General features: G+C 41.8%; 1 protein-coding gene across 1 annotated transcript; it reads right to left on the bottom strand.

The window, feature by feature from the left end:
• On the bottom strand, positions 1-26,055 carry LOC119737443 (DNA excision repair protein ERCC-6-like). The gene is made up of 21 exons (XM_038211801.1): positions 25,929-26,055; positions 24,946-25,134; positions 22,424-23,093; positions 21,130-21,268; positions 19,684-19,780; positions 18,377-19,096; positions 16,796-17,003; positions 15,005-15,142; positions 14,071-14,223; positions 13,400-13,535; positions 12,671-12,841; positions 11,024-11,200; positions 10,054-10,266; positions 8,490-8,723; positions 7,003-7,110; positions 6,031-6,245; positions 4,280-4,800; positions 3,813-3,947; positions 3,094-3,298; positions 2,254-2,338; positions 1-1,930 (listed from the first exon to the last, which is right to left on the bottom strand). The coding sequence occupies exons 2-21, from the start codon at positions 25,055-25,057 to the stop codon at positions 1,520-1,522; spliced, it is 4,848 nt and encodes a 1,615-aa protein (XP_038067729.1). The 5' UTR covers positions 25,058-25,134; positions 25,929-26,055; the 3' UTR covers positions 1-1,519.
• Positions 26,056-26,236: the final 181 nt, after the last annotated feature.

Below are 26,236 nucleotides of genomic sequence, written 5' to 3' on the forward strand. Positions count from 1 at the left end.
GTCAGAGTGTTTGGTGGCGTTGTCAGAGTATTTGATGCTGTTGCCAGAGTATTTGATGGTGTTGTCAGAGTATTTGATGCCGTTGTCTGAGTATTTAATGGCGTTGCCAGAGTATTTGATGGCGTTGCCAGAGTATTAGATGCTGTTGTCAGAGTATTTGATGGTGTTGTCAGAGTATTTGATGCCGTTGTCAGAGTATTTAATGGTGTTGCCAGAGTGTTTGATGGCGTTGCCAGAGTATTTGATGCCGTTGTCAGAGTATTTAATGGTGTTGCCAGAGTGTTTGATGGCGTTGCCAGAGTGTTTGGTGGCGTTGTCAGAGTATTTGATGGTGTTGCCAGAGTGTTTGATGGCGTTGCCAGAGTGTTTGGTGGCGTTGTCAGAGTATTTGATGGCGTTGCCAGAGTGTTTGATGGCGTTGCCAGAGTGTTTGATGGTGTTGCCAGAGTATTAGATGCTGTTGCCAGAGTATTAGATGCTGTTGGCAGAGTATTAGATGCTGTTGCCAGAGTAATAGATGGCGTTGTCAGAGTATCTGATGGCATTGCCAGAGTGTTTGATGGTGCTGCCAGAGTGTTAGATGGTTTTCGGCAAGATCACCAAATTTGACAAACCATCAAACAATTTGACAAACCATCAAACAATTTGACCAACCATAAAACATTTAACAAACCATCAAAAATTTGACAAACCATCAAATAATTTGACAAACCATCAAACAATTTGACAAACCATCAAACAATTTGACAAACCATCAAACATTTGACTAAGCATCAAACATTTTCACACACCATCAAATACTTTGACTTTGACCAAAACAATTGACAGCTCTAAACAAATTTGACAAAACCATAAACTGACCAATATGAAAACAAACATCATGAAACGAAAAACTGATACTAAGATAGACCTGGCCTCATAATTTCTCACTTTGATCAATGCACACAATCAACCTCCATGATCAGAGTGCATGCAAGGCTACCAGACTAATGTCTACCTCACTTAAATCCATCTCTTCCTGTCAAAGAAATGCTTAAGAGCAGGAAGATTAAAAGACATCATTTTTTAAATACCAAACACAAAACCTCTACCAAGGAGACAACTTCTCTTTTCTACATTTTCAAAAATGAAGCTCCATTCTCTCAGGCAGACTCAAACTAAATTCGGTGTCAATCAAACATAAGACTTGATCAAAATTTCAACTAAAGACAGTTATGGGACTACATCTTTGAGAAGCAATGTCTTCTCTAAATGTTCCCTGCCGAGAGAAGTTCAGTTCCTACTGGATAAGAAAGGTGTTCAGTTGGGTCTCTCTTTGCAGATTTTTACACGACATATCATCAAAGGGATCTCCTTTTTTGGTAGAACTTCTTGTTTTTTCCCGGATTTCACTCCCTGTAGCATGCGGTGTGACAGTGATCCAATTCACTTCTTTCAGCATTTGTCCTTGTTGAGTTTTCTATCTTCTCAACCATCCACCAAAGTGGAGGAGGCATAACGGCAACAAGATCTACTTCTTTCAGCGGAAGTCCTCCTTGAGTCTCCAGACTCCCCCGCCGTCCACCCGCTGGAACTGGCAGATCTCCTTCAGCATGGACTTGAAGAGGGCCGAGTCGTTGGGCGGCAGCTTGGCCTGGAACTTCCCCAGGATCTCGGCCGTGCTGGCCTGGCCCGGGGTGCCCGCCTGGAAGGCCACAAAATCCCTAATATCGGACAGCAGCTCACGTTGGGGTTGGTCCGTGGAGGAACCGGCGACGGAGTCTGGGTCTGAGGCGGTGGTGAGGGAGTTGCGCTTCCTCATCTGGGAGAGGAGGGATTGGGAGGACGGCAGGGTGGCTGTCTTGGTGCTTGTCTTAGATGCAGCAGTCTCGATCAGCTCGGTCCCCGAGAAGTGCTGAGGCTTAGGGGTAGGAGTAGCAGATGCTTGCTTCTGTTATAACAAAAGAGGTAAATGTCATTTGAAAACAGGTTAACCGAATAAAAGTAATGTAGGGAATTTGGTAGGACTGATTAAGTTCAAAGCCCAGTGCAGATATTTCCTTTGAAATTCTCAGTAGTAGAAGAAATGCAGGTCTTACTCATTTGACTTCGACAAACGTCAACAATTGGGTCTATGCCTATGGGTACCTATGGGTACATGAAGAGTCCATTAATAGATTCGTAGACTTTCACTATGTTTTCAAAAGTTTCCCAGAACATTTAAATGTATTGATAATTGAATAATGTAAAGTCAGGTGTGTTTGTTGGTCTTACCTGCTGTTTGTCTTTGTCCTTTGGTATCTTGCTACCACCGAGAAGACCAGCAACCTTATTGTTGGATTTCTGTCCAAATCTGGGTCTACAAAAAAGGGGGGAAAAATGATAAGATATAATCATTAGAAAGAGTAAAATTCTATCTAGTTTTTGAAAGAAGTTTTTTCCAGGAAAATATTTTATATTTTTTTTCTCAAAAAGTTATTTCATATCCGTGCTGAAAAGGTGAAACAAAAAGCCTGAAAATTTAATGGGTCCAATTGTATGGCGGTGTCAACCACAAACCATAAATTTCAAAGCCTATAGACTAATTTGGCGGCAGCCATTTTCTGAGGTGGAACCAAGCTCAGGCGAGTCGCGATCAGGTAGTACGCACGCACTCCGGGCTTCTTCGACCAAAAGGGTTACCAAAATGAGTGCGCATCTCGTAATTACGAACGAACGCATGCGGCATGCGTGCAAACGTGGCATCTAATTTTGTTCGCATAACTAGTTTGTAGTTGTTTTTAAAGCAGCTCGAGATTGACGCATTCTGGTCTCTACCTTCACAGGTACCTCAATTGCCTCACTCCTGGGTGGAGAGAGGCAATTGTAGTAAAGTGTCTTGCCCAAGAACACACGCACCATGTCCCCCGTCAGGGTTCGAACCCACGTACCACAGCACCCGAGTCGAACACCGTAATCAGTAAACCACAGCGCTTCTCTTATAGTAAGCAGCGCCATGAAATTGAGCTCAACCCAAAACAAGAAAACATACCATTTTCCCATTCTTCTATTATGACACATCCCAACAAAATACAAAATCTTCACAACCTTCACTCGAAAAATCCAGTCTCTTACTTTTTAGGTGGTGGCGTGCTGCCTCCCTGGTTCCGCGATCCCGTCCACGTCGGCACGCCGGATGACGCTCGGTGGCAGTGTCGTCTGGACTGTCGCAGGGCCTGGACTGCATCCCTGGCCACACGGTCCGCCTCGCCTTCCACTAGAAGATAGTCTGGGTGTCCAGCCTGCATGATGCTGTCGTGCTGGAGGGCACTGTGCACGCCTACAATGAATGGTAATCATGTATACAGTTGTGACAAGGGGGATTTCAATATTTGGGCACAACATGGATTCCTCATGCAGTGATGCATTCAACCTTTTCAGTTTTTGTTTTTTTGAACTCATGGATTTTAAGTGTGTTACTAAAATATGATAGTAATTCAGTTATTTGTTATGAAACGCCTTTGTGTTATAACCAAAAACGATAGTTTCCTTATTAAACACTAGAGATGCTCAAAAGTAAGGCTTCAATCCTTATTCACATGACAGTAGCGATTATTTTTCAAAAACAAATTTCAATTTGATTTCAGAATGGAAATTTCTATCCTGAAAAAAGTACCACTTGAATATAATAAGTCATACATTTTTATAGTGTCATTATTACTCTGATGTCATTCACATTTTAAGGCAACGAAATCAAAAAATGTTCAAGCGAACAGTCCACCAGATATGGCAGTTTTGGATACCACTGTTGAGAATACTTGCAGTGGTCAAGTTGCAATGGTGATGCTCCTGACCTGATTTCTTGAGGAGTTTAGTGAGCACGTAGTCGTCTTGCTGAGCATCAGTCTGTGCTGGTTTCTCCTCCTTGTCTGTCTTGGGGCGATACGCTGCATGCTTGGCCAAATGGGCTATGCGGTGACCATCAAGTCCTGATTATACAAAAAAAAATTGGAAATATTTTTTCTTCAAATTCTGAGCTTCAAGTAAAAGCAGTGTAACATCCCATTTCAGACTGGCCTTTCGAGTGGAGCCAACCAATTTTTACGTCACTGTTTCAATTCTTCAGAACAATTTAGTTCGGCATTACACTCATAACAGACCATCATTCCAGACAATGCTGGTCTGTTGTGGGCGTTAAGGAGACTATAAATTAACTATAACCCTGCTGAACCTAACAAAGTCTTGCAACAGAACGCTTTGTCAACACAAAGTTGCCGGATCTGAATGAGTTAATGGACTAAATTTTGTCAGTTAAACTCACTGGCATCTTTCCTTTTCTTCCTTTTCTTCTCTACTTTGTGGAGTGAGCCATTTTTCGATGGTGAGGATGTGGCATTGGGTTTTGGCGGCTCCGTCGATTCCGACGGTCTTTCCTTGGCAACTTCTGGTGATTCTGCGCCTCTGTTTATTCTGCTTGGTCCCGGGCTGTCCTGGGATGCGTTTGACAGGGACTGGCTGCAGCCAGCTGCATCCTCAAGTGTAGTCTTCTTCTCCGCATCATCTTCGGTTTTCTTATTTGAGGGTCTCTTTCTAGATTCCCCATCCTCTCTTCTCTCGCCTCTAGTCTTCTCGACAGACTTCTTCCTCGGCGGGCTGGGACGGGCGGCTGTCCTGACCTTCACGTCCGAGCCGACCCCAGCAAAGATGGCGCTAGTCTCCGTGCCGTGATTGCTGCTGTCCGAGCCTAAGGTGAAGAGCTCAAAGAGGTCGTTGGACTTGAAGAAGCGTCGCTGGCGAGGATCCTTCAGGACACGGTTGGTCAGGAACTGCTTGAAGATTTGCCTGGAAAACAGATAAAAGAATGTATAAAATTAAGACTTTAGTCTTTATTTCCCTTTGCTGACTACCTTTTTATTACAACTGATAATGATACTTGACTGCCCTCTCTCATTATATCTTTCACATCTTTTTTTCACTATAGGGAAACAATGTGCAAAACCTAATGTACCAAATGCAGCTCCAACTGAAATGCCTTTATCAGCTGCGAACAAAATTGAAGGTTTTTAAAGTTGACGTTTTTAAAAATCTGATCACTAGGTTTAAGATTTACTTTTCAAAACATCAAAAACTGCTGTTTGCTTTCAACTGTCAGAGTACAAATTGTGGAATCTGTCATACACAGAACCCATCGGTCACAGGGCATGCTTGAGTGCCAGCTGTGTCATGGAAAACAAATTACACACGTGTACCTAGTGTAACTGAGCGTATGCATGAAATCCAATAGCTGACTCGTGATCGTTCATTGATGTAGTATTTGAAATTTAAGCCTTTTTTAACAGCGATGGTTTGGGTTTATTGTTAGTACTGATACAATATTCTTCTTGAGAATGACAACATACCAGGTGCTATAATTTCATAGGTTGCTGGACACTATTATTTATTTACAATCAAGTATGTTAATATTTTATAAAATTTTGGCAGTATCGTTTTTTGAATGTCTGCAAATGGTATACAAGTTGTACATGTACTCTACACTATGCAAAACCTCAAATATAGGTTTTCCCGGCTATTTGAAACATTTTTCTTTCGAATTCACCGTTTCTTATATTCGATTTCGACCAGCAACATCGATTTAGTGCACTTTCAATGTTTAATTTTGTCTTTTGTCAGACAATTTCAAATTTGGTCCAAACAAATTCGAACTATGAGCACACGTTTTCGACCCGGAGTATTCGATTTCAACTCGTCTACGCCTAATCGTGTTATTCAGAAATCAAATTCGTCGAATTGATTTATATAAGACGAATTCGATCTGAATGCTGCCATATGGCAACAGCTTAGACGGATTTGATCTGTAATGACAAATATTATCGACCCAGTGACGAAAAAGGGTGACCAAACTTTGAAATTGAATGGTAAATGACTAAATTGGTTTTGTTAAAAGCTTATGACATTTTTCTCGGACGAAATTGAATGCAACAGTTGGTGAACCTGAATGAAAAATGTTGTAAAATAGCTGGGAAAACCTATAGTATTAAGAATTAATTGTATACATTAAAATTGTATTTTTACCTGTGGTAGATCTTCTCTTCAATGGTCCCGTTGGTGATCAGTCGGTAGATGGTCACTTGGCGGTTCTGGCCGATGCGCCACGCCCTCTCCCTGGCCTGGGTGTCTGTGCTGGGGTTCCAGTCCGGGTCAAAGATGACCACTCGATTGGCCCCGGTCAGATTGACCCCTAGGCCCCCCACACGAGTGGTCAGCAGGAACACAAAGATGGATGGGTCCTGTTTTGGGGGTAGAGATACAGGAAATAATTTTTTACGAAATATAATACATCAGAAGAATTATTGTCAGATTTTACCGTAAACTCAAACTGAGACGTAAACTTAAGATTTAGTCTCTTTACTTTTGTCAAGGACCATTACATCGCAATACAAAAGTTGTTTTTATACACAAATTGCATTAATTGGTTAATGTATACATAGAATGTATATCATAGTATATAGTATATATCAGCAACAGTATGTAGTCTAATACAAATAATCAGCAGATAGGTAATGGGATTGTGCCTTTGATGATACAAGCATGGAATGTGGCACGCAGAGTATGTCATGAGAAAGATATCTGGCTATAGGGCCATCGCAGATTTGTCCTTTGAAAAAATATAGGTAGAATAACAGGCAATGGCAGCCATTTTGAAAATTTTGGAAATTGCTTGTTATTCTACCTATATTTTTTCAACGTACAAATCTGCGATGGCCCTACAGCCAGATATCTTTCTCATGACATACTCTGACTGTGTGCCAAATGCCATGCTTGAATCGTCAAAGTCACAGTTCCCCAAAATAGTTCCCCTCTCTGCCCTACTACAATTTAAAAAGGATGAAAAACATGTATCAAACCATTTTGTTCTCAAATCAAAAAGCTATACAATTTTCGCTCTTATACTTTGAGCATGTTCGTTCCTGGCAGCACCTGTCTCAAACACAAAAAAAGGTTCCAGATGGAACTTTAGTGAATAAAACAAAGCGCGACACTTACACTGTTGTACTGCTGGATGAGAGGTTGTCGGGATGAGATGGAGGTTGAGCCATCCATGCGCATGTAGGAGTATGTGTGCTTAACAAAGTCCTCCATGATATCCAGCATCTTCACATTCAAAACACACAGACACACTGCTGAATTCCCAAATCAAACGGCATCTGAATGTATCTTTGCTAAGCTGTTTTCAATTTGCGTAGAGCTAGTTCCCTGTTTTTTTGTTCTAAGATGGTTTCTTATTTATTATATTGATATATTTATTGATTTATATATATTGATATATTTATTGATTTATATATATTTCGACAACATCCAACAGCGCAAGCGCCAGAAAAGGATGAATATGACTTATTTCCAGTGTGGCCCCTTGGTAGAAGATGTGGAAGGAAATTACAGTTTTAGTGGCGGGAGGAAAACCCAAGAACAATATTCTAGGAAAAACCCACGGAATCAGACAGAGACTGAAAACCCAATCCACATGTTGGCCCAGGCTGGATTCGAACCCGGGTCACAGTGGTGGAAGATGAGGAAAGCACCACTTCGCCACCCTGATCCCCCATTTTTTGTATTTACCGCAAAGGTAGTGTGCTCAGCTTTTCCTGACTCCTCGTTATTGCACTCGATATTTTTAACAAATTGAGGGATGGCTGCAATGCATTTCCCATTTACTGTAACCCTTTAGAAGAGAGATTGGCAATTTTGGATACAGTTCAATAAAATCATTGAATGAATCCCCAAAATAATTTTTATTTGGCGTGTTATTTTTTTTTTATTCCCTCCCGGTGCCACACCCTGTGCACCTATTTGTCCAACGTTCATCATTATTAAGATTCTTGCACTCTTGCACTGTGTGGCATGGGTCATCAAATAGAGGGGGAGGGGGGGGTGTTTCAATTTAGAGGGAGACACTTCACTACGTATCTTCCATATTTTGTCTTGTTTTTAAAATAGAACACAAAAAAAGTGTTGTGAATGATTGTTACAGAACTCTATCATGGTCAATGTTTGCATAGCCCACTCGATGTCCTGTATTATTTGAAGGGAAATACAGTGGAACGCCGCTTTACCAAACAGTGCTATACCGAACATTTGGCTATACTGAACACTATCCTTTGCTCCTGATTTTAATGTACAAAACTTACCTAACACTGTTGTTGAAAAAAGTCAACAGCTTAACAAAAAATCTACCAGTTGTACGTGTATTAAACACTATTTGGGCCACTTTTAATTCCCGAACATCAAACGACCCATCGTGTTTAAATGTTGAAGAGCGATAGATGGCTATTATGCCCCCAAGGAAAAAAAGGGAAAACCACTCGTGAGAAATGCCAGTTCACTATTGGTCAAAAGAGGGTACCGGTGGTTCAAAATCGCTATACCGAACGATCGTTATTACGAACACCTTCTGTGGATCCAACGATGTTCGTTACAGCGGCGTTCCACTGTATAACGAAAAGTAACTTTAACGAATATGAGCCCTTTCGAACCTGTTTGCTTTGTGAGAACAGCAAGACCCTGTGGCCCTGCTTGTGCCAGAGTTTCAGTAGCGAGTTGACCACGATCATCTTCCCACATCGCTCCCAGTAGCCGTACTGCATTTTGGGATCGTTGGCGGCCAGGACGGCCTCGGCACTCTGGTCACCCTTGATGATCTTGGGGCCGCCGCTGACTAAGTCGGGGTGGTTGCATATCTTGCGTAGAGTAATAAGCCCTGCAAAGACCTGAATGGAAAAACAAGTTTAGAAATTAAAAAAATATATGAAATTACAATTTGGCTTGATGTATCTTCCTTGTGAGTGAGTTTTTGAACAATCTAGGACTGAAATTCTTGCAGTTATCATCCACAGCAACTTTTTCTGAGCAACCGGAATACATGTATTAAGTTTCCAACTGAACGCGAGTTTACCACCTTGTCTCGTCTGCTTGGCTACAGTAGCACCCTCAATAGCAGTCAATAGCTGTATATTCACCTGGTACTCCCTGTTCAGTATGAGCTGACATTCCTTGGAGTTTAGATACTCCTTGCACAGCTAGATCAATTTTAATAGACAGTATAACAAGACCTGCACTAGTGCCCTCAATAGCAGTCCATAGGTGTATATTCACCTGGTACTCCCTGTTCAGTATGAGCTGGCACTCTTTGGAGTTTAGATAATCCTTGCACAGCTGTATCAACTTAATAGACAGTATAACAAGACCTGCACTAGTGCCCTCAATAGCAGTCAATAGTTGTATATTCACCTGGTACTCCCTGTTCAGTATGAGCTGGCATTCCTTGGAGTTCAGATACTCCTTGCACAGCTGTATCAACTTAATAGACAGTGCAAGGAGACCTGCACTAGTGCCCTCAATAGCAGTCAATATGTGTATATTCACCTGGTACTCCCTGTTCAGTATGAGCTGGCATTCCTTGGAGTTCAGCTACTCCTTGCACAGCTGTATCAACTTAATAGAAAGTACAAGAAGACCTGCACTAGTGCCCTTAACAGCAGTCAATAGGTGTATATTCACCTGGTACTCCCTGTTCAGTATGAGCTGACATTCCTTGAAATTCAGATACTCCTTGTACAGCTGTATCAACTTAATAGACAGTATAACAAGACCTGCAGTAGTGCCCTCAACAGCAGTCAATATGTGTATATTCACCTGGTACTCCCTGTTCAATATGAGCTAGCACTCCTTGGAGTTCAGATACTCCTTGTACAGCTGTATCAACTTAATAGACAGTACAAGAAGACCTGCACTATTGCCCTCAACAACAGTCAATAGGTGTATATTCACCTGGTACTCCCTGTTCAGTATGAGCTGACATTCCTTGAAATTCAGATACTCCTTGTACAGCTGTATCAACTTAATAGACAGTATAACAAGACCTGCAGTAGTGCCCTCAACAGCAGTCAATATGTGTATATTCACCTGGTACTCCCTGTTCAATATGAGCTGGCACTCCTTGGAGTTCAGATACTCCTTGTACAGCTGTATCAACTTAATAGACAGTACAAGAAGACCTGCACTAATGCCCTCAATAGCAGTCAATAGGCGTATATTCACCTGGTACTCCCTGTTCAATATGAGCTGGCACTCCTTGGAGTTCAGATACTCCTTGTACAGCTCGGTTTGCTCCTCACTCAGCCTGCAGAATAAGACCTGCTCATTCTTGTCAGGTAGCTGAAGGCTCTGCTTGACGTCGGCCTTCATTCGTCTTAGTAGGTACGGGTTGATGGTGTCCCGAAGCACGGTGGCACACTTGTATGCTGTCTGCACCTGGAGTTTGTGATCAAAAACATCGAGAGGTTAATCATTAAGACCCATGGGCAAAAAGAGTTCTGAGCCATGAAACTTCCACAAAGGTTTAACGCTAAACTTTACAACTGGCATGACTGCAGAGTTTAATTCAATGAAGCCTATTTTCAATGTTGCATGTCCATGTAGGCTTTAAAACAAAATTTGTAAATTGAATTCCATCATTTAAGTTATCAATCGTGGTACCTGCTTCATTTTCAGATTTGAAACAGCCAGCAGACCCCTGCAATCTCAGTGTTCAAGTGATTCAGACATCTGCACTCATAAGCAGGAGGTCGTGGGTTTGATTTGCGCTCGAGCAAGGTTTTGACTTTTAAGCAGTACTTCGTGATTTTTTTTTTGCAATCTCTCAGCAACACTGAGAATGGAGTTAAGTAAAATTTGAGGCTTTGCAAGTTGGAGGTACTGATGAATGAAAGGTTTGCGGAAACACCATGTGGGAATAATTTCTCAAACTGAGAGAATGGTTCTGAAAAGAACCAGAGGTATAAACTCATTGTTTCGGTCAGTATGCTCTGACCGTCTTCACAGCAGGAGAATAGAGCTTAAAAAAAATTATGTTGGTGAAAAGCAAAATTATGACAAACTGCATCTTGCAAGCTTTCCAATCGGTGAAAACACTTCTTATAAGACTACGTCGGTGAAGAGCAAAACCACATTTCAAAAGGTAATCACATCCCATTGTACCAGTAACAATCTTTGCGGTTTCTACACATACCTGCACTTGTGTGGCATTTGAGTAGCCTCCGATGGTGATGGGCACAGAGAACTGCTCCATGAAAACGGGCAGGGTGCCCAGCTTGCCAGGGAAGACAAAGTCGATGAGAGACCAGAGCTCACGGAGATTGTTCTGCATGGGGGAACCGGACAGGATGATCCGATGACAGGTACGAAACTAAGATTTAAGATTGAAAGAATAAAAAAGAAGGGAGAAACATCAATAATTAATCACTTGTTCTAATTTTCCCGAGACAGTGATGCATATTCTGTACGCTTGTGAACAAGTTAAAAAGGTTTGGATTCAATTTGAAAACTGGTGGGAAAGCCAATCACATGTGCGTTTAAATTTATGTTACAAATCTATTGTATTCGGGTGCAACATATATTATCCTGACCTGCTTTTGAACCTCATTTAACATCATACTGGCTCAGTTTGAGGATTTGGTCAGATTTCTTTACAATGTGGAGAAAAGATAGCCTTTGCAAATAATACTAAGCATAGGTTTTTAAATAAATGGCAAATCTTGAATGTTTTGTGTAGATTGATTAGTTTATGGTAGAATTTTGTTTTGTGTGTATGTAAAAAAAATAAATGCCCCTTTGGAGGGTAAGCAAAAATAATAATGATAATAATGATAATAATTCCCCCCCCCTTCTACATAGGCTAGTCACCAACAGTCAGATCATATTTCTTGTAGGCACTGTGACTAGTCAAACTCCATCAACAGACAAAACAACTAGGCACAGCTGGCTTATCAACCTCCTGCAGTCAAGGCAAAACTGTATCAAGTTACCTAAACAGTTTCAGCCAGTCCATCCTGCTTTATGTAGGCAGGGAGCTATTAAGTTAAAAACAGTCACTTAAATTGATTGATCAATAACTGCTGGATTGGCTGTGTTGAATTTGCCAGCCAGAGAAAGAGGATTTAAATAAGTTTCACACCACAATGCCTACAAAAGATCATGAAAATCTGGCCAAAGCACCTGAAAAAAAACACCTCAAAATTTGTACGATACCAACTATTTTGTATCATCTTCGGAATCCTATACCAAAACTACCTTCGGTAACCCTAACCCTCAAAGATTATGTAAAGTAAACCACGAGAATTTTGAGGATTTTGTATGATTTAGGGCTCAGCCACTATAAATTCACATGTACTTTGTAAATGAATTTTCAATAAACACAGCCAACTATTTACGTAGTTTTGTTTACGTTTCGACTAGTTTCACTAGTCATCTTCAGAACGCTGTGTTTATAGAAAATTCATTTACAAAGTTGAAATTTTACCAGCCTGATGAATTTCTTTCATGAAATTTAGATGTAGCTCAATGCTCCCTGAAAGTTCATGCACAAAGAATGTGTAATTCATTTCCCGTATGCAGGAGGATTTTAGAGAAATGAAATATTCTTGGCTAAAAGGCCTTGGAAGTTCAGGTTAACCCAAAACCACCCTGCTTATTACTCCCTGGCCTGTACTGTCCAACACCGCGCAAGCACTCAATGTTTTTTTATCCATCAGTGAACAAACACCATGTAATACAATGTGGTACAGTTTCTAAAGAGTTAACACAATCTCTGGTTTCTTGACAGAGAAGCTCAATTGAGACATCATGTCAAATTTCTAGAAGGCGGTAAAAGTCCTACCTGTTTGCATGACTGCGTGACTGCAGCGTCAGGATTACGTATCTTGTGTCCCTCGTCCAGTACGATGTAATGCCAGTCATGCTTCAGCAGCAGTTCTTCCTGTATACGCACTCCTGAGTAGGAAGTCACTAGAGTCCCGTGGCTCAGGGCTATATCATGGATCAAGGCCCTCTGTTGAGCATAAATGAATGAAAACAGCAATAACAATAAGGGAACAAATGTGTGTTTTGGAGGTTTTAAAGATGCTGATTAAGACCGGTTGGAGTCTGGATGCTGATAATTACCCTCGCCGAAAACCCATTCATATATACCTTTTCGATAAAAAAATCAAACCTTTTCGGTCCGCAAGTCAAAAAATATAATTTTTCAATGATTTCGATTAAGAGAAAAATGTCTTACTCAAAACCAACTGGTAGGCATATTCCACATTTTAACACAACCACACAAAATGTCGGAAATTGTCACAGTGGCCGCCAAATTTGCAAACATGCAATTAATGAGCTCTAATGTGAACATTTCAGGCATTTATTCCCAAGCAAAGAGACTTCGGAGACATTTTTTAGATCATAGTGTACTGTAACATCATTTTGTGGAAATATCAGAATATCAAAGAGGATTTTCACCCAAAAAATACATTCTCAACCAAGTCTTATTTCAAGAGCAGGGCCTGTCTGACCAATCAGTCTGGGTGACCTGCATATCCGAGATGAAAGGTTTTTGGTTGTTCACCTTTGTTCCAGTGTGAGACCCCGAGTCGTGTAGGACAGCTACCCTCATCTCTGGCATCCATTTGTGGTACTCCTTGACCCACTGATGCATGACGGTGGCTGGACAGACGATCAAGACCGGACCAACACCAATGTACCTACAAACAACAGAACCAGACTGAATCTGTGACCTCAATTAGTAGCCATTACTGAGGTGCGACCGTACTGGAACGCATTTGGTATACACAGACATAATGCTCCTTCAACCAATAGGGTTACCAGAATGCACGGGCACCTGGACTGTAAGAATGCATGCAATACACGCACCTCAGAAATGGATGATATTATTAGCTGGATTAAGCCCGGTTCATACTTCACACGAAAGCAAGTGCGAAGCCGAATTCATGCCGTCAACAATCACGGATGCGCTTCGAATGTATTTTTAACGTCACAAATTCGCTGCGCTTTCGCTTTTGCATGAAGTACGAACCGAGCTTAAGTCTTTCTGAAGTCTTTTTTGGTTGCTTTTGCTGGGCCCTCCCCCACCCCCTTGGCCCCCCCTCCCTTGCGATGCCCATGGCACTGACAAAACTGGCCAACGCTCACTTCTTTGTGGCCCATTGTATCGTGAACTGTTTATACCGTCGTGGCAAAAACAGAGGTCAGAAATGATCCTCTCCTCTGCCTGCTCACCTGGACCCAGGGTTGCGTACTTTACTGGCCTTCAGTCCGGCAAAGAAGACAATCATCTGGATAGTCTTGCCCAGGCCCATCTCATCTCCCACGATGCCTCCAGCCTGCTGCTGATGTAACTCCCATAACCACTTCACTCCGACTTTCTGGTACCTATCACAAAAAAAATCACAAATAACAAGAACTGAAATATCGTTTCGGTTTGCGGTAACACCATGTGGTAATAACTACTGCTTAGAAGATATTAGTTCTGAAAAGAACTTGTCCTGCTTATTATCATTTTTGCTAAGTAGTTTTTTGTTCTGATAAGAACAGTCCTGCTGTAAGTTCTAAAGGAACTTGTTTTTGGTCTCAACGTTTCGACTAGCCTGAAATATAAGGTTTAACATTGAAGATGCATTTCCCGTACTATTTGCGAGTTTCACCTTGATAAATATATTTCTTTTTACATTGCTATATTCCTAGCAATATAATTATAACGACCCTGTAGTATTTACTTATAATTTCCGCAGACAATGAAGATGGTAGCTTTCACGTTATAAGCCAAGGGTGAACTTAGATTATTTCAGAATCTTAACTTTGATATTAGGCCAAAATGAAAATACTTCTGCTTCCGATTACATGGCATTTGAAAGTAGGGTAGGTAGGTAGGGAATTATTTTTTTTTTAGGCAAATTTTTTTTGTGTACGATCACATGGAGGCTTCTGCATGTAGTCAAGGGTAGGTAGAAATTGATGGTTTTGCCGGGTGTTATTTTCTCATTTTTCCAATAACAAAATTAGGGTAGGGGCTGTCAGAATAGGGTCGGTAGGGAAACCGGAAGCAGAACTTTTTTTTTTTTTTTGGCCTTATCGGGTACATGAACCAAGAACACGTTTCTGGGTGAAATTTAACTGCAAGTTCATAATCCACTGCATGGAGAGATGTGCTTACTTGTAGAGATTAGACCACATTTTTCCAGGGACGGTAAACCCTCCATCAAACTGCATGTCTTCTGGTTCAGAGTCGCTGTCCACTACCCCTTGCTCAATACGACGCTGCTTCTTGAGCAACTCAGAACGGCGATGCTCCCTGGAAAAACATATGAGTCAGGAATTTAACAATAATAAAAGGGGAACTAGGTCCTGAAATCCCGAAAATTTTATGTTTTGGATTGTTTACTTAGCCTATTTCAAACATCTGGTTGAAAGGAAACCAACCTAATGTCTTACCGTTCCCAAGAAAAGACAAAAAAGGCCGCTTGTTTACATCGGACATGACGGAGTACGAATACGTTTTTCGTGTCGTTCTCAGTGTACCATATACAGGTTGTGTGTCTCGGGAACAGCGGTGGCCAATCACCAATGCGAAAAAAAGTGGTTTCTTCAACGTCCGCAAAAGGCGAACACTATACGCATGAAATCACAACTAGCATCCAAACAGCTCGAATTTATGGGCTCGCAAAAGTGGACCCCGAAATTCGTTCTCGCACGCATAATACAGGAATAACACAAAAACGCCCAGTTTTAAAAGGATAGTTGTGTGGATGTTTATATCCTACTTTCAAATGTTATTTCCGATTCACATCATCTCATTCAAAGCGCGTTTTGTAGCCCAATTGGGCTGTTCCAGGACCTAGTGTCCCTTTAATCCAAAAACAAAAACACCCCAAAATCATCATGCAAAGATGAAACAAGCTTGTGCACTTTCAAAATATTGTGCGTACTTGGGTTGTGCATTGGAAGCGGGTACCTTAGTATTCCTGACTGATGTCAGGAACCGGTTCCAGGCTATGGGATCGGGTACCCGTAACCAACTTTACATATTACTAAGTAACTTCTCAGACAATGAAAAAGAAAGGTTTTGAATGTCATTTGTGGAGATTTTTCTAAATGAAAACCAGGCTACTGGAAAAAGGTACATGGTGTTGACGCACTGATGTGGTAGAATGATTGTTTGGCTCTTTATGAACAATCTGAATGGCAACTTCCGAGATTAGAATTGTGGGGTTGGGTTTCTTTAATGGGTACCCGGATACCTGGTTTTTTTTCATATCAGGTATCCGATTCCGGTGCTATCCGTAAATGCACTTCGCTAGAACGTACTTCACGCCATACGCAGTCGAACCAGTGCCTACATCAGAGTTACAAGCATACGACGGGTCACAGACTCCCACCTTGTGGTTCTGGAACGCTCAAAATAAATTTTGTCAAAATGTTCCAAGACTTGTTTTAAAACTTGGCAGGGCAAGGAACACCCCAAAGTAATCTAGACTAGTAAATGTGTGCCGTGTGCTTATGTGCTGTGGTACATGGGTTCAAATCCTGACCGTGGGAACATGGTGCTTGTGCTCTTGAGGAAGGCACTTTACCATTATTGCTAAAGCCGTAGGTCCCATGTGTTGTGTAGTGCACGTTAAAGAACCCAGTAACACTTATCGCTAAGAGAAGGGGTTTGCCCCGGTGTTTCTGGCAGTGGCTGCAATATGCGCCGCAGCACCTTGTCAACCCTTATAAGGTGCAACATAATGGGTCTCATATTTCTCATATACTTTATTTACCTTTCTTTAATAACAGACATAATCTCCAGCGCCTTGAGTACCTAATTGTTGGTAGATACTTGCGCTATATAAGACTGCATTATCATTATTAAATGCTTTCTGTGCCTGGCAAATTTAGAGGAACCTGGTGGCTGATTCATATAGGACCCTCATGCATACATTGGGCCTTGATGCTTAGTACTTACTTCAGCCTGCGGTAGTACATATCCTGAGTGGCGTCATCCTTGCACTTGGACTTGCGGTGGCTGCTGGAGCGTTTGACATTGACACCGTATGCTCTCTTCAGATCATCCAGACAGGCAATAGTGCCGTCCTCAAAATCCTCCGTAGATACCTTGGGCTTACGGCCGCGGTTATTGGCCTTCTTCTGGAGTGGGGAGCTGTATTCATCATCTGAGCGATACGGGAATGAAGTGTTGTTACAATCAAGGCATTCAGACATGCCTGAAACTTATTTCAAGGAATGGCGAGCTTTTCTGTGATGTGATTTGGGCGTTCACTGGTATGGATAGCACACATAATCTATTAACTGGTCCTGTTGTGCTGGCCGTGTTCGCTAGTTTGTGATATTTTTTTTAACCATTACCCGAACACCCCAAGTACCAGTGCAACGTGTGAATCAAGCAAAAGGAAGAGAGATATCATGGTACAATTCTGTTTGTTTTTGAACAATTTTTAGTCCTTAATGCAGTCAAAGATGGTCAGAAAAATGTCACCATCCAGTTTTGGAAGTTATTGACATTACTTGCATTTTTTTATTTAAAAAACAACAAGTAATAGTAATAATAATAATGGGTATTTATAAAGTGCACGCATCCACCGTTATTGGTGCTGAAGGCACTACATCATTATTAGGCCAAAAAAAAAATTAGTCGGTCTCTGGTCAGCACACGCGTCGATTTTAAACATGCGCGTCGATCTTTTTTTTTTCCCAAAATGTTCCGCACCTCTATTTCCGCACCTCCTCAATTTTTTTTTACCAAAGAGCACCAAGGAATGGGAAATTGCACCAAGGCAAATGATCGAAAGCACCAAGGCAAATTATGGAGGACACCAATGTACATGAGGACACCAACAAAGCAAAATCCACGTGGCCGCGTCAATTCCGGAACTTTGGTCTGACCAGAGACCGAATTTTTTTTTTTTGGCCTTACCCTGCTCAAGTACACCACAAAGGGAGATGACCATGTGCATTGTAATAATTTTTGAAAGTCCAACAAAGAACTTGGCTGGAGTGGGGTTTGAATCTGCGACCTCTGTATTGCCTTTTCGGTGCTCAACCAACTGTGCCATCCAGCATTATGCTGGCGCAGGTTCCCCATTTTGTCAATGTCTTTGTTCAAGGGGTGCTAGTCAGAAGCCAAAAATTGTATGTGCAATGTAGCCAGGGATCACGCCCAAAGACCTGGGAATTAGCAAACGGGGATCACTCAAAGGATACGGCTTAGGGTTCACTTCAGCTATAACCTGCATGCTGAGTTAAATGGAAAGTAGAATATGGAATGTTCAGGTATAAATGAAAAACTATCAGGCAAACACTGCTAATGTGACATTACGATACTTTTCCGTAATTAAACTCTTACATACATACATGTATCTGCTGAATGATTAAGTGACTACATTTTTCTACTTTTAGTAATTTTCAAATCCTTTACTTCAAAATTTTCCAGCATGAAATCTACATTACTGTCTGAAGAACACAAGAGAGCTCCAGTGTATGCACTGATGCACAAGCGAATAGTCTGATGAAGTACACAATACTGTACCTTCGTCCGATGGCTGTGAGAAGTCGTCAAACCCCGGCGTGTAATCCTCGTCACTTCCCGCGCTGTCCTCGCAGTAGTCGCTCATTTCTTCGTCGCTCCCCCAGTGAGGACGCAGGTCCCTGGCCTTTCTCCGTCTCTTGTGAGCCTTCGGGTAGCTTGAGGACTCGCTTCGGACGGGCTTGTAGACGAAATACGTACCATCGTCCGACGAGTCACTTGCGGCTCCCTCCTTCCTCTGGCTGGAGTCCTTCACGGATTTCTTCTTGGCGACTTCCGGTTTGTGCTTCCTAGATTTTTCCTTAACTTTTTTCCCTTCAGTTTTGCTGGACGCTTTGGTCTTGGATGAAAACATCTTTCCACTTGATTGCCCTGCTTGAGTTTTCTTCTCTGAGCTCGTCGGCACGACGGATTCCGGTTTGGATTTGATGGGCGTCTTTTTCCGCACCACGACCTTCTTGCGTCTTGTCATGTCCTCCTCGGTTTTCTGCACCATAAACTTCTCAAAGTCAGTCATAGGCCTTGGGGCGGGTTTCGCCGTTGATGTGGTCGCCTTGCTTGTCGAGGCCTTTGATTGGACCGTTGATCCGAAGGGGGTCATCTCGCCGAGTCGGATCAGACGTTCTTGCTCCGTCTCCTCCGGCGCAATGGATGGAATACCGTCAGAGGATGGACTGCTGCACAGAAAATGCTGGTATGTTTCTACATTCCTTTCTTCATCATCTATGGAACGAAGGATCAAAATATTCAAGCACTGTGATTATTTAGCTTGATTTCTGACAATAAACCTACAGGTGAAAACCTAAACCATACTGGACTTTCATTCTCCTGGCATATGGAACACAGATGCACTGCCACAGCTCCCAACATTCAGATTTCAGAAAGAGTACTTTTCATTGAGCCGCTATTTATTGTTCGGCATGTCACCATTTAAACAAAAAGGTAGTAAAAAATTCCAAACATCACACTGGCATTATCAGCGCCGAATGATACACAGCTTGTCCATTTGATATTTCGCCTTGCAATATCTTGATCGAGAGCCTAAAATATCTTCAAGGCAGTGGATTGATGGCATTGGACTATATCGTCAATGTCATTGCTTCCATCAGTTGCCAAAAATTGTCAATTTGAAGAACAAAATCCTAGAAGCGTAAAATGGGTGCAAAACTGTAAAAAGTACGTCAAAATCGTACATGTTGGGAGCTCTGCACTGCATGTGCTTGTGGAATAACTAGTAAAAGTACAAGTTGCGGGTAAGTTGGTGTGGTATCTTTAGGTGTAAAGTGAAACGGATAGACCATCTTCCTCACCTCCGTCATCTTCTGAGACCTGCGGAGCAACGTCTGAACCGCTCAGCTTGGCAAGCAGTGATCGCTGACGAGCACGCAGTGTCTTCAGCTGCTTTGCCTAGGCAGGGATTTCAATAAACAAGTGACAGGTTCTGAGTTGATTCAGATGTATACGAGAGCTCCAATCTCATATCCTAGTGCAGTTTAAGAGTCAACTCCAGTTCCAATTCTTGTTTCCGGCAGGCACTTGAACACAGTCTGGGTAACTAAAGCCCTGAACTTGTTCAGCAAGTCAAAATGACCTGACAATAGCCATGATCGCATTGGACTTTTTTGGGGTTAAACTAATGGAGATTGTTGTAAACTTCCCAGAGACTGTTTTCAACTTAACTAAATTATTTCAGTGTGGACAGACAGCCGGTAAACTTCCCAAATTGTCAACTGTCAACCATCGATTTTAAGTTTTACGGTCTGCAGCAGTTGGTTTCACAGGGCCAGGGAAGAATAGCATTGTTAGTTTTACATTACTGAAAAGTTCCACTGCTTTGTAATTTAACTAACGTTATGATCACGAGACTTCCATGTGAGTCGCCTAAATTGGCCTCTGTAATTCACATGCCAAGGCCTACATGAGATTCTACCGTATTTTTGCTGTGTTCTGCGACATTATTTGGCGCTCTTTCCACAACCACGTCCAGTGCTAAGTTAACGGTAAAGAGCAGGACGTCCCAATGCGAATCTGGTAAAGTTTACGTACAAACAAATGACTTTCACCAGACCGAAATTAATCCAAGTGCGGATGTACGTTAGTATAACCACAATGGAATGTTAACAATCACTCACCTGAACTTTTTACGAAATTTAGTCCACTTCGAACGTGGTTTTGGACAAGTATGAACTTGGTCAAAAGTGTTTCAGAATAACCAAATTGAACAGATACTCCAAGCACATTTATTCTTTTACAGGGTGATGCAAAAATTAGTAAACTCTCTGATGAAAGGAATGTTACCCTACTTACTTAACTTATTTGAGCCATATTTTTTTTAATAATAAAGTATAGTTCTTTAATCATACATCTTGAAAAAAAATCTTTGAAAAATCGCAATAGTCTTATCATGCTACTTTGAGTCACAAAATCACTGTTGTCCACATGTAAGTCTAGTATAGTGTTTATTGTCTTCAAATTATAATCCGGAGCTCAGTCAAGTGGATGGAATAAAGCTGTCCATGGACAAACAGGTTTGGCACGTGAAATTTTAAACTACCACATCTCAGAGACAAAATATGCATAAAATTGCAATCACATTTTCGTCACTTATGTTTAAAGATCAATATTTTAATATCATTGAATTTGAATCCTTGAAAAATGCTGAACAAGTAGGTGAAAATTGCTGTCAAAAGTAGGTTTCCTTCTTTTTGCAACACCCTGTATGTGCAAATGCATGACTCGTTTTGATCTACATGTACCTTGTTGTCTCTCTTTGTGCGCATGGATATGATGTTCCTCTGTACCTCCTTCTGAGCAAACGTTACTGGAGACGTCAAGGACTTAGCGTTTGCAAGGGCAATTGCCCTATCCAGGTGGCCCAGTTCCTTCTTGCATGAACTGTACGTTAAGAAAGGAGAACAGAAAAAGGCTTCAAAACGTGCCCAGGAGTTTCACTAAGATTGTTTCATTTGGAATTCTTCTGTTTCTTTCGGAATGCTTTGTTGCAAAATGGAGCATTCTCATTGGGGACAAGCAGAGTTCCTAGTGTGTTTTCAATTGGTACACTTGATAAATCAAATAGTTAGGTAACTATATGATTTATCAAGTCATAAAAAATATGTATTAAATTTTATGATTAACTCCTTAACCCTAGCTGACCTGAATTCTTCAAATTCCTCTTTGCCAAAGTGGAGGAATTTGGAGGATTGAGGTTTTCATGGCAAAAGTGTGTTATTAATTTTGCAGGATGCACTTTGCCAAGGTCTTGGGCCGGACCTTGTATTGTTTTTACTCAGCCATGCATAAATACAGGCTTGGATTATGCTTGAAATCCTCCGTACTGCTCCAGGATGTCTCTGGCCAAGTCTGAACATACATGTATTGACAGTCACTGCCGCAGGATTTTGCAGGATTCAGGCAGTGGTCACCCCTCCACAGACCATATTCAAGAAATAATGGAGGAATTTGAAGGATTGAGGCTATATGCCATTTTTCCACGAGGCCAATTGGAGGATTTTGCAGGATTGAGGCTATATCCTAGCAAAAAGGCCTAGGGTGTTAGGGTTAACGCCGGCTGACGACTCTAGACGCAGATAAAACCCAATAAGCCGGGGGACTGCTATTGCTGCATTCCTGCTGCATAGCGCATCCATTCATAGACAATGTGCAGCTGTCCGTGGCCGAACAATACCGGCGTCAAGGGGTTAAAAGGTGGAGCTTTGACACATGAACATGTAGATCTTCGATGTAGATTACTTGTAACAAAGTAATGTTATATAAAACAGTAATCATATACAAATTGCTGCTCAACTACAGAACAAAACGTTGCGAGGAGTCTTCCTGTAGCAGCCCAATGGCACTTTCATATGTAAACTTTCAAGCAGCACCAAGACCCGAGTAAAAAGCAATAGTGGCTAGGTTGACGTTAGAAATCCTCCTCAATCCTCCATAGGTCTTTAAAATCTCGAAATAGATTTTAAAATATCTGTCAGGATTAGAGTTAACAAAATGAACTTTTTAAATACATGGACGACAAAAACAAAAAAATCCTACCGTATATCGGTCAGCACCCTGTCCAGATCCTTCTCAGCCCTCTCCCGGTCCACGGCCTTCTGTCGGACCGTGATGGCCTGGTCCACTTGCTCCATGACCCCTCTCTCAAACTCCTCCTGGTTGAAGACGCTGACCCCCTCCAGACCCTGAAGCTCCGTGGCTTGCAGCTGGCCGGGCACCGACGGGATCAGGCTGGTGTCCACGCTGAAGATGTCCTTCTTGCTTGTCGACGGCATGTCGCGGCTTCCAGATGCAATCACGCGACTGCTTTCACCAGCGGGGTGTTTTGTCCACGAGCTTGCAGTTGGCCTTGCGTGTTCAGAAGTTGATAGTTTGTCACTGACTGTTTTGACTGCCCGTGCTTTCTCACCGGATGGGGTTTTACTTGAGGGGCTTGTAGTTGGTACTCGGATTAACGAGCTTGCAGTTGGCGTCTCGTGATCAGAAGTTGACAGTCTATCATTAGTGGCAGTCTTGGGTGTCTGCATTTTTTCAGCAGAAACCATTGTACTTGAGGCACTTGTAGTTGGCGCTAGGATCGTTGAGCTTGCAGTTGGGGTCAAAACATCTGGAACACCGGGCTGGTCAACGGTGTCCATTTTCTGCACAGGTTCCTCTTCTTGTTCCCTTTGGTCAAAACCATTTCGTACATGTGCTGGTAGACCAATATCTGAAAGATGTAAAAGTTATGAAAGTAATATAATCACAGTTAATTTGAATAGGCGTGGCACGGTTCATAGTCCTAATTTCTTATCTCAGGAAGCCACAGATTCAAACTAAAGAACACAGAACTGCAGCCCACCAGCCTGTGAAAGCTAATACAAAAGGAAAATCACTGATAATAATTTCATGAACTTTGGCATCGTTAGGTCTCAAAGTTACTTAAGGCCAAATACAAAAATAAAGCAGTTTCTCCTTCCCGCCCACTTCCCTTTTCCCGTCCGCCTCCTTTGTTTTTTTTTTAAATTCATACATTTGCAATATTTTTATTTGCAAATTTGGTCAGTATACTGTCTTTTTATTTGTTTCCAACAAAATTGTAGCAATGTAGAAAGGGAGACGGCTCTTTTGGACACAATTGTGTATCAGCAGAAGAGTTAAGAAAATGGAATCTATCATCCATCGACGATCGTCTTGGAAAATCAGCTATCTTGGGGAAAAAGGGGGCGATCATGTAGTGTAGGGCCCCTGTTTTGTTTTGATCAAATTAGAGTCAAAAAATGTTTTTTTTATTGCTCAAAAATCACCTTTAAAATAAAAAGCAGACTTCGAATGACACCTGTTTTGCAATTTTGAACAGTTTCTTGGGGTAGAATTCACGATTTTCCTGCGCGGTTTGTGCCTTGCGATTCAGCGTGCCGTGCGTGCTCATGGTACATCGCCCGCAGTCATGGCAGTGTTTCGCCATCTTTATTTTCAGGTTGCGTGTTGTCGTAGCACTGTCATCGTCATTTTACCCCCAAATTTCCCTCAAAAAATCAAAACCCTGCCCTCTTTCTATGACATACCTGTTCATTGAGAATGTCGCTGTTACGCCCCAACAATCGCATTAGTTAGGACTGGAGTTGCGCCGGATGCTTCATGCTTGATAGATCTTGTTGGATTAAATGTTCCGCGGCGCTGGAACCGTGTATTCGTCGTGCATGCATGCCGCAAGGCTGGCCAGTCACGTGGTACTGCCTAGTTGGATGAGTTGTCCAGCTGCTGGGTTTTATTGTCCAGCAACATTTTGCAAAATTCAAAGATTGCCATGGCCGGCCAACTATAGATGGGCCCCACCCATAGCTAATGTCAAAGGTCCCAAGTAAAGTCGGACATGTAACAGAGCTGTAGGGAATGTTTTATAGTCGTACATCAATGTAAACTATAGTTGGGACCGCCAAATAAAAATATTGCGGTGGCCCAACTACAGATGGTCCCCACCCAGATTATTTCATTGGTCCAAAGTAAAGTCAGATGTGTATTAGAGTTGTACGGGATGTTTTATAATCGTACAACAATGTACACTATAGTTGGAACCGCAAAATAAAAAGATTGGGGTGGCCCAACTATAGATTCGCCCCATCAATAGCTAATTTCAGTGGTCCCCAGTAAAGTCAGACGTGTATCAGAGTTGTAGGGAACGTTTTATAGTTGTACATCAATGTAAACTATAGTTGGGACACCGCAAAATAAAAGGATCGGAGTGGCCCAACTATAGATGGGCCAGCCCAACAGTGGAACTTACAGTTGGGACCGTCCCAACTATAGTTGGGACAGGCCTAACTATAGTTGGGCCAGCCCAACTGTGGAACTACAGTTGGGACAGGCCCAACTATAGTTGGGACCAATGCGATAGTTGGGGCGTAACATCGCCAACTAGTTTGGTCAGTCTAATAATCTTGAAGTGCATTTTGTTCCCTACACTACACGATCGCCAAGATATGACTGCCAAGACTTAACCAATGCAGCAGTATAATCGCCCACATTTTGGGCATACAACTTGGTAGTTCATTTATTAGTATACTGTACATGTACTTCACCTTGCCTGCTGCAGGACTGGTCCATCTCTGCACTACTGGAAGCAACGTGTGATGTCTTATTGGTACACGTGCTGCCGCTTTCTTCAGCTGCTACTGGAGATGATGAAGCCATACTTGCCGATGTAGACAACAAGAAATGTTATCAGCTATGGGAACCACGAACCAAGTCTCAATATCTTTCATCAGTGTCTGTCAAAGGCAGAAGAATATATGAAGAAGATATGTTAGGCTAATATGTCATTTAATATGACCAGATGATTGTGCAATTGTGACCATGTATTTAACTCAAATTAATTAGCCTACGCATGTTTCAGTTGTGTGTTGTACAACAGCCAACAGGCCTTTAGAATCTTGTTGAACAAAATCTAAAAATGTATCTAAAATCTATCTGAAATCTAAGTGTTCAATAATGGAACACAAGAAAAGCTGGTTGATAACGTAGAGTTTCAATGATCCTCTTTACCAATAATTAAAGAACATGAAAAATGTATTTCAGAATGAGTAGGCCTACCGGTACATTTTTTTATTTTGTTAGAAAATTGAATGTAAAATAAAATTCACGCTCACAGCACCTAGTAGATTTCCACTTTGGGAAGAATTCCATATATGGACATCACTAACTTTCCCCTGCATGCAGTGACCTATCATCAGCCATCAGAAAGCGATAACATGTCCTAAAAAGTCAAATTTACCAGGGAAAATTTTGAAGCATTTACTGAGAAAACACTGGGAATATTTCAGACCAGTCTCATAGGGTTTGTGCACACTAGTTATTTCAGGCTTTGTACAATTTATAAACATGGAGAAAGCTTCGTCCATGGTACAAACATGACAAAAGGAACTAGGCGGAGTAGGCCTATGCAGACATGTTGGAACGTGGAACCGAGTGGTCGACCGGCAGACACATATTTATTTCCGACAATATCCTAACTAAGGAAGATATTCCTTCTTATTTTTAACTTAATGATATTCAGGTCCCAAACCTTATTTTCATGATGCTCGTGATCTCGCTTTCACCACGAGTTCTGAAAAAGCTGAAAACACGGTGCTTAAAGTGTTACATGACCGTCGACGATTGCATTCGATTGTGACATAGCAAAGGTAGTTTCATGAAGAGCGCCACCAAGTGGTCAAAGCAATTCAGTCCCATAGACACTAGTGATAAGTCCCAATACTTCAACACTCTTTTAAAAATACTCAAAACTCTCACAGGTGTTCAGGTTGCACAGAAAATGATGATCAACTTGTCATCTTTTTCTTTAAAATTTTTGGTGGGCTGACCATTGACTTT

The sequence above is a fragment of the Patiria miniata genome, unplaced genomic scaffold (genome assembly GCF_015706575.1).
Source record: "Patiria miniata isolate m_02_andy unplaced genomic scaffold, ASM1570657v1 HiC_scaffold_3, whole genome shotgun sequence".
Classification (NCBI taxonomy): domain Eukaryota; kingdom Metazoa; phylum Echinodermata; class Asteroidea; order Valvatida; family Asterinidae; genus Patiria; species Patiria miniata.

What these genes read in the sequence shown, in the direction of transcription:
- LOC119737443 (XM_038211801.1), bottom strand. Translation starts at nt 25,057, where the DNA reads ATGGCTTCATCATCTCCAGTAGCAGCTGAAGAAAGCGGCAGCACGTGT. An exon ending in GCACAAAGAGAGACAACAAG is followed by an intron (nt 19,781 to 21,129) that starts GTACATGTAGAT and finishes ATCCCTGCCTAG; the next exon opens with GCAAAGCAGCTGAAGACACT. An exon ending in CTCACAGCCATCGGACGAAG is followed by an intron (nt 17,004 to 18,376) that starts GTACAGTATTGT and finishes CGTATCGCTCAG; the next exon opens with ATGATGAATACAGCTCCCCA.